This window comes from Elaeis guineensis, chromosome 4 (genome assembly GCF_000442705.2).
Source record: "Elaeis guineensis isolate ETL-2024a chromosome 4, EG11, whole genome shotgun sequence".
NCBI lineage: Eukaryota > Viridiplantae > Streptophyta > Magnoliopsida > Arecales > Arecaceae > Elaeis > Elaeis guineensis.
Window position 1 is genome coordinate 67,214,200 of NC_025996.2, and position 9,456 is coordinate 67,223,655.

Here is a 9,456-nt window from a genome sequence, read left to right on the forward strand (position 1 = left end):
GAAGAAAGAAAAAAAGATCTTGTATGTTGACAATTTGATTGCATTTGTGGGGGGAGATAGAGAGCATATGAAAACAAATAAAGATTGGTTGGAGGCTGATATAATAGAGGTTGTCTAACAACTTGGTATTGTCTTTCTAAAATAATAGAATGTGCTTTCTAAAGCTACCCATCCTCATAAATATCATATAATAATGTTTTTTTATGAGAATTAATAAAAAATTCCCAATGGTAAATATGATTGACCAAAGAGCCTCTTTCACTCCCTTCACTCGATTAAATAATGGGTGTGTGCGAATGATGGTAGGAGTATTACCTTAGAATCGCTGGAGTCAAACACTATGAAACCATCTCCTAGGGTTTGAACCTAAAATTCCAGTCTGAACCTAAAACTCCAGTTTGAACCTAAAACTACCTCCTAATGGAGGGAGGTTCACTTGCTGGGCTATAGTCGACTTCTATTATATATCTTAATGAATCAACTGCAATAGATGATTTTTTTTAACCACAAAACTGTGGCTCTTGATGAACATTGCGTATGAGGTTTTAAGTTAATCCCACATCAATTGAATTACTATTTCTAGATAAGATTAAGTTTTGTTAGATGATGTGAACTATTGTTTGGGGTGATGAAAATCACCCGAACATTATGAATCCATTAACACATCTGACAACTAATAGACTGTATATCTTATTTTACACATACAGAATAAATCATGTCCGATTTGATAAATTTAATGAACTCGTCAGATGATTAAGTTGTTTCCAAGACTTCCTAAGCTGAGGAATGGGCTAAGTTTGGTCTGCCCTTCCTGTTTTGATACATTCTAGCTCATCCCGTTGTCCTTTTCTTTTTTTGGTACATCATCCCATGGTCTTTAAGGCCACCTAATAAAAAAGAAAAGGCCAAATTTGATCCACTTCATATTATTGATCTGACTAGCACATCAAATTACTTTTAAAGCCATTGCATGGGATCGACAGACTACAATTACACCATTTTATTATAATGATGTGTATTGCTTATATGGCATCCTTAAAGCTGTCATAAATTAATTGGTCAGACATGACCTCTTTGGATTTAATTTTGCTAACTTAATACTTGTCCGCTGGTATCCAGAACCACTAATACAATCAGTTAACTGTATTTAGCCTGTATTCATATGATAAACTATTCATCTGATGGCCCTTTTGAGTAATTCTAATGAAAAGGCTGCACATGATCAACTGCTTATTTCTATGGTCTTTAGCTCATCCGTGCAATCTAGACCAATGTCCAATCTCATAATTCTTTAAAACGTAGGCTCATGAACTGAAAGATGGTGTCTTGTGCAATGGATCTAAAGATAGGTCATTTCTGACATGTGTCACTGAAAAGCCTTTAGATTCAACAAGAATGATTGTATGGGCTCCAAATACTACAGTCAATATCACCTCTGGTGCTGAATTATTTTAACAAACTTGCAGATCCGACAGTAGCCTTCATATGTGTGTAGGATTTAACAGCCAAAGGAGACCCCAATGTCAAGGTGTTTAAAGAAATCATCAAATTCTTTCATCCATATTCATGCCAAGAACATTTGCATATTCATGCCCATAACATTTGACATATGACCCTCTTAAGATGACTTCTATTGAGAGTATTTTTGGAATTTGTCTTCCAAACCATTAGATTCTTGAAGGGAAGGAAATTCTTCCCATCCAAACCATAAGGGTAATAATGCCCTTTGCAGTTATAAGGAGGTTAACCTAATCTGTATTAAATTAGGGGGATGTTTGGTTGGGAGGAGTGGGGGTCTGGAATTGGAATCAGAATGAGTGACTCCCATTCCAACCGTTTGGTTGGGAGAATTCCCATTCCGATTTCAATTCTGGGGTGAAATGGAAATGGGTCAATTTATATAGAACTCAATCCCGACTCTCCTCTATAGATTCAATTTTTCATTCCAATTTCGATTCCGATTCCGATCACGAACCAAACGCTTCGGGAGATTTGATCATTCTGATTTCGATTTTGATTCCAAGCCATTCCGATTTTCATTCCCATTCCGATTCCGGTTACGAACCAAACACCCCCTTAGATATCTCTGGGAGGTGTCTCAAAAGAAAGAACCCTATCTGAAATTATTATTATGTAGCTTGCAGGCTGGCAGAACTACACCTTTTCTAAGTCTCATCTTTTTGTCTTTTACATCTTTTTGCATACATTAGGATCATTAGTCCATTAATAAAGAGACTCCAAGAGATTTCCTTATACAAGCACTACTCCTGAAAGTCATTTTTTTTCTGCAACAGTGGCCATTGGTCTCATTCAACATAGCATGAACACTATTTCAGTAGAACACTCCGCTTAACAGAGATCATAGGGAAAGGAGATTTGCTCCAATAGAGTTGTTGGCTCTGGAACAACGATCATTGGTCCTATTCAATATACAAGGGGCATAACTCTAACAGAGTCCTTAACTCTATAGAAGAGTTCATGAGTCTCTTTTGACAAAAGGAACACTGCTCCATTATTAGGACCATTGCTTTTTAAAAAGGATCGTGAGAAAAATGGATACTCCATTCTTGATGGGGAACCTTCTTTGTGAGGAGCACAGCTTCATTCAGAAGAATCAGAACACATAATTGGCTTCATTTTGATTAAAAATTCTTCATTATTGTTGGAAATTTTCTTTGTCAAATAGAAGTCCTCATTCAGTTTCAAGAGCTTCTCATTGTGAAGAAGAGCTCATCTATGGTAGCAATCTTCTCTATCGAGGACCGCTGCTCATTGCTGAAGAAATCACTCTTTTGATCCAAATAGTATATCCAGCATTGGTGGGTATTCATTTCCCAGTATAAGCACTGCTTACCATTATTGAAAGAAGCTCTACTTCAGTTCTAGGGAGATCAGTTGTCTTACTTTAGAAGCATTAGTTCAATTTCAAAAAGAACATTGGTCTCGTTAGTGTAAGATCCATCCTAAAGGAAGATTTCTCTCTTATGCTCCATTGCAAAAGCACTCCTTCAAGTCCCGTCAGACCATTAGTCTCATTTCTGAAGCACTGCATCAGTATTATTGAGACAAATTTTCTCATTTTAGAGGAGCACTCCATTCTAAATGGTGATTTTTCTCACATGAGAGCATTGCTCCATTATTAGAGAAGCATTGCTTCAATTAATAGCACTACATTTTACCAGAAACCATTGGTTTCATTAAAAACAAGAGATTCTTATGGTTCTAATTGTAAACTCAATTTTAACATTTTTACTACCAATACTCATCGATTCTGCATGATGAAGTCATTAACATAAAGAAGCTGATACGCCCAAAACCAGAGTTATCAACCATCCAGGTGGTGAAACAACTCATAAGAAGTCCACCAACAATCAAATTCAATCAATCATTTATGGTTAAAAGAGATTGCAAAATGGGTGAGAGCAAGGATAGATAAAAAGCCTCTAAGAACAAATAACTCAATCAATTACTTTAATGCTTGAAATGTCTAATCAATTACTTTAATGCTTGAAATGTCTAGTGAATAAAATAATGACACCTTACTGTCCTAAGAAATCTATAAAATGAGTCAAAGAGAAATATTACTGAGAAATAAATAAATACCTTCAAGATAGCATGTAAAATGGCTGGTGGATTCCATAGTGCAGTCTGAAGTCCCAGTGTTCATAGTCCAGTAATCCTTCATTAAGATTACTAAAACTTGCATAGTGATGTAGTTCTTAATAGTGGAAGAAATTCATTTAAATGTTTAATAAATGTATCAAAACAGAAAACATCTTCAGAATTTCTTGTTCTTGTCATGTAGTTTTCATTACTTATAGAACTTGCAATTATGCAAGGTTAAAGTGGTGTTTACTGGGGACTCGTCTGCTTCAATAGATTTTCTGCTTGTCAGTGTATATCTTGCTCCAGATGCCTGGGCATTATTCTGAATTTTAATTTTTCCTTGCAGTATGTGGATAAACTTCTAATTGGCAAAGAAACAATCCAGCCTGATATTCCTCCACAAACAATCCGCATTTGGGATGCAGTCAAATCTAATGATATACGAGGAGCATATTGCCTCCTTGTGGCATCAAATGCAAGTCCCAACAGCAGATATGATGAAGTCAGTAATGATCTTTATCACACTGCAGATACGCCAATGTCAAGAAGTAGAGGATTTACAGAGAAGCAATTTGATCCAGCAAATTGTCAGAAAATTAAGGATTCCAGTGAGCCTGGTAGTTGTATGCAAGGTTGTTCCCTACTACATTTAGCTTGTCATGTCGGTGATCCAGTGATGGTGGAGTTGCTGCTACAGTTTGGTGCTGACATTAATATCCAGGACTTCCATGGAAGGACACCTCTTCACCATTGTATCTTCAAGAAAAATGACAGCCTTGCTAAGTATCTTCTTAGAAGGTATGAATAAGAAAATGGCACAAGTGATGATAAGGACCCTGCTTCTCTGTGGTTGTCTGGTCTTGCCACATCTTAAATCATTCATGTTACTTGTCTTCTTGGATAAAACAGGACTTGTCAACTTGATTATAAGATATTAGGATGAAGTAGATATTTGCTAATATACCTGCAGCACACCCAATGAATGAAACTTAAGTCATTTCTTGTTTTGATAATGCAGTTAGATATTTGCATGTATATACCCAAATAGCTGTCATATAAATTTTGCTAATGTTATCACTCTAATACATCTTGAGACTTGAGTTTGGGAAGCAAATAAATAAGTAAAGCACCATCTTATTAGGCATCAACCTGAATATTTGCAACTACAATTGAGAAACACCTCAAGTAGAAATGTGGCATGTTTGATATACAATCACTGTACTGACTTGTATGCTAATGAAACAGAGAGAAATGATTACATATCGAAACATGCTTTTGTTGTAAATCATGCATGGTTATTACTGGGAGTTTGGCCTCATGGAATGAAAGTGACTATGATGCTTATCCAAAATGTTTACAATGAGATGGTCATTATGGGTACATGATTGTTGACATGGTAAAACAAGTGTGCCGATGGTCAAAATGTACTGCAAGCAAAATTAAATGACTCACATGGTAGCTGGGATGTGGACATTGAGATGGTGCATCAACCTGATAGCTAATCTTGGGGGTTTATGCAACAGCAAGGACAAATGTTAATAGTCAGTATTCTTGAAAATTTGAATCATGATATTGGTTTCTGAAACTGCAAGGCTGACAAGTTTAATGAAGTAAACTTATTTCCAGGTATGCTTATGAGATTTCAAGAAATATGATGAATTTAGTCTCATGGTAAGTATCTTGAGGTCAATCCATCGCGATAAAAAAGGCATGGGAAACTAACATTACAAATATTAGATTGGTTGGTCCTGGAGTTGCATAGCTAAGGTAATATATATGTAAGTTGTTAACACAATAAATCTTAATAAATGTTTCATGTATAATTGAGTGAACAAATGGGAATCAAATGCCTGACAGTGTTTTTGGGTGAGGGAGTTGGCTTAGTCCAGTCAGTTTGAAACTTGATAAAGCAATTTATGGTTCTACAGATTTACAAGAAAAAAATTGATATATGTTAAACAGTAAAAATGATCCAGATCTCTAGTCAAGAGTCCGGAAGGTAGCTGACACCAAGACAGTCTAAGGATGCTTCAAAAGTAAATCTACCATGACCATGGACACTGGAATGTTTGATATTTTGCAACTAATCATTGACAAACAGTGCAAGATAAGGTTCAGAATATTAGTTGTTGAAGTGATTAATGGTCAAACTAACATAGCCACATGGTTGTTGAATGTAACTGACTTTTTGAGAAGAACAAGTGCGAAGGGCTTGTTGAGACCAAAAGGAAACAAGAAAGTTGCTCATGTGATGGCCAAACATAATAAAGCCATGGAGGTAAGAACCCTAATGAAGGAGGCAAATAAGATTTGATGGCAAAACATCTAGAAACTAAAGGGATAAAGTGAAGCCTGGGGAAATTGGCATGGGGAGCATATAAGGATGATAAAACAACGTAACCAATAAATGGAGGTAGTCAAGGTTGGGCTGATATTTTTCACAAAGTGGTTACGAATAATGGGCCTTATGAACTATCAACATCATAGACAAATAAAAGTGGTCCAATACATAAAACATGTACTTTTTTTTAAAAAAAAAAATCCAGATATTAGAACTGAAAAATAATACAAAGCATGCTGGACAGAATAAAAAGAGGTGATAGCGATTTTATAAAAGAATAATTAATTAAGGAACAAAAATATGCGCAATAACCATATAACATCATAGTTTCAGACAAAGATGCTGATATTTGACAATATCAAGCACCCCAAAAGCTCTGGTATGTCGACTGTTGCAACAAGGTAAGGACATTGATTTGGTTGTCATGGTTTGTTTTGATTTCAGCAAGGCGGTTGTATGATTCCGCTTGCTGATGGATAGCAATAGTTTGGTAGGTTGTATTTGCACAAACTTCATAGTGGAGTCAAGATGTAGGACAAGTCAATTCAGTGTTATAGTACTATAAGACTTCTGGAGGAATGCCACAAGTCATCAATTAGCCTCTCATTAGGCTTTTATAGAAACAATATACAATTATGAAAAGATGAAACACTATAAAAAGGATATGAATGAAGAACAAGTTGAAATTCATCTGCAAACTCTCTATGGTACAATCTGTGTTTGGTTCACAGGCAGCAATTAGAGTATATAGACCAGAATAACAAGACATGAAATTGCATTAAACAGTTCCCGTGCTATAGGCTATTACTCTTACCAACAACAAAATCTGAACTATGATGTGGATGATTTGGAGGAATGTCTCTTTATATTGAAGTACTCTTTTAGGGTTCTGATAGTCTATTAAAGTTTTTGACTTTCAATTAGTGCATTTTCTGCAAATTTCTATTCGGACAGGTATCTGGCAATCACACAATCTTTCTTGGCTTTTTCGAATAATCTCGGTTGGATAGATACCATCTCTCATCAGCTTTCCGATCTCTCATCGGCTTTTCAAGGTTTTTTCTAGATGATTTAATGCATAAAGTTGGCTGTATTGGAAAAGATCATCAACAACCTGAGTGAGATTCAAAAAGAAAATTGAATTTTACGGACAACTTGAAACATGAATATCTCCCAAGTAATGTGAAATTTTTAGGAAATTTTACTGGTTATGAGAATCAACGTATATGCTGGAATCTACTATCCAAATTCTAAAATGAGTTTGTTCATATTATTTGTTATTACCCAGGGGTGTGCGTACATCAATTAAAGATGGTGGGGGTTTAACTGCTTTGGAAAGAGCAATGGAGCTTGGAGCAATTACTGATGAGGAATTATTTATATTGCTTTATGGGAATAATTGATGCATGCAGCTCTACTCACCAGAGTTGGCCTTTGGTATGTCTTGTTTTACTCTTCATTCTTTTCATCTGGTGCTACATTCAACCATTATTTATAAATCTAATGTAACATTCCAGGTTATTAAAAAGTAACAAATCACAAAATAAAATGATGGAAGAATTCAGATTTCTATTATATGGGAGTCTGTAATATTAGACCCCAAGCATGAAATATCAAAGTGTAGACTGGAAGATTTAGATTTCCCGTTGTATTTTTTTCGCATTTGATATGTGCATTACATCACCATATATTTCTGCATCTTCTAATTTAACTTTGAAATGCAATGATTAACCACTGATTCGGCCCCAAACACTGTAGTGTAACATTTAGTTTGTCTGCAGCCTCAAGTCATCTATGTGTCCACATGAATCAGTATAACATCCTGGTTACGTAAATATTAAGCAGTTGCCATGTCTTCTCTTAAACATTTAAGAAAATTCTGAAGGAACATATCTTTAGATTTTTTAAGCTGATGACCACTAGATGGTAAATAACTTTCTAAATGTGGTGGTTGTTAGGGTTATGCTGTATTTAATTGCTTATGTTGCCCAAACATGTATAATCATAGTAGTATGTCAAACTGATTATGATGATAATGGTTTATCATCATGTTAATTGCTACTTTTACCTAATTCATTAAACAGGCCATCATGCCTTGCGCACTACATTCTTTGCAGGGGACTCTGACGCTGACCTGTTGGGGCTGCAAAGTCTTGTGCTCCCACAATTAGAACAGGTCTCGTCTTGCAACTGATCAGTACCTTGTATCTGTGATAATGTTCGAGGATTGTATGCTACTTAAGCATGGCAGTTGGAGAATGTGCTACGTGTATGGTGGTGTATCACCAATGATATGTTGATTTATGCATCAAGATTTATGTGTATGCTGAGGTAGATCAATGTTGTCTCAAGCTACAAATGCATACCGGTATTCTTGCTTTCTTTATTCACTTATGAAGGAAAATTTTCCTTTTCAAAAGAATTGTCTTTCAGCAACCAAATGGACAATGTACTGAATTATGGATATGGCCTGTTTCTTTGTCGTGAAGATTGATGATTTTATTGTTTGTCGTAAGACATGCTGGATTCTCTCTTGAACTTATCACACTCTTGATAACTCGGTGTCATCACAAGTATGTAATTTAAAAGCATCTATTATAGCATGAGGTTCTTATTGGAAGGTTGGATTCATATTACAGGAAAAGCAGCTTTGTCATGTGATATTGGCTATGGGATTGTCAATAATGCACTGAAAATGGAGAGCATGCACCGAACATTTTAGACAGCTATTTTTTTTTTTCAATAATATAATTAATATATGATATTGCTTTTAATCTATGAATCTTTTTAGTCGCTGAAGATTTATTTCGATTAAAATGGGTTTTGGACGGATGAGAATTCTGTTTAAAGAAGGGAAATTGGAAAGCTTGTATTTCGATACGATTGTTGGAAGAATCTTTTTGTCAATGTCCCCAGGGTGTGTGTGAGGAGAGTGGATATCGTATTTTTCAGTTTAGGTTAGGTGGCACTCAATGTTTGAGTTACGGTTTTAGAATCGTAGGCCAGCAGGATTCAAACGTTTTGTATTATCTATAGTTATAGAGGTGGTTGCGGTGTGGACCACACTCTTAATGTTAATTTCTTGAAAATAGGGGTAGCAATTTAAAATCAATGATAGACTACGCAAATTCATAAGCCAGATCGTTGAACATGATCTACATTATATAAAAGTATTTAGAAAATAAAATTTATATGTTTTGTGGTCTCTAATCTAATCATCAAATAGATGGCAAAATAAATAATTTTAATAGCATGATATTATATTTTATTATTATCTAATCATCAAAATTTAATGAAATGCTCAGTGATTTAGATCTTCAATTTGGATGGTTTATTATTGATTTAAAATTGTGAACTATTTTTCAAGTAGTTAACTTAAAATACTTGTGTGTGCATGTTATACATATTAGAAAACAGAAGATAGGATTGCATGCATAGATTTTAAAATCGATTTTGAAACAGCGGAAGCAGGTCTAGATTAGATCTTTTAATTCATATGCAATAGATCA

General features: G+C 35.1%; 1 protein-coding gene across 2 annotated transcripts in view; it reads left to right on the top strand.

The window, feature by feature from the left end:
- The window catches only part of LOC105034565 (ADP-ribosylation factor GTPase-activating protein AGD4), a 52,228-nt gene extending 43,661 nt beyond the window's left edge, over positions 1-8,567 (top strand). The window contains exons 18-20 of one of the 2 annotated variants that reach the window (XM_010909775.3): positions 3,953-4,404; positions 7,236-7,384; positions 8,032-8,567. In XM_010909775.3, the coding sequence (XP_010908077.2) occupies positions 3,953-4,404; positions 7,236-7,350 (567 nt within the window). In that variant the 3' untranslated portion in view covers positions 7,351-7,384; positions 8,032-8,567. The remainder of the gene's footprint in view (positions 1-3,952; positions 4,405-7,235; positions 7,385-8,031) is intronic. The other variant, XM_010909774.4, reaches the window with a different exon arrangement.
- Positions 8,568-9,456: the final 889 nt, after the last annotated feature.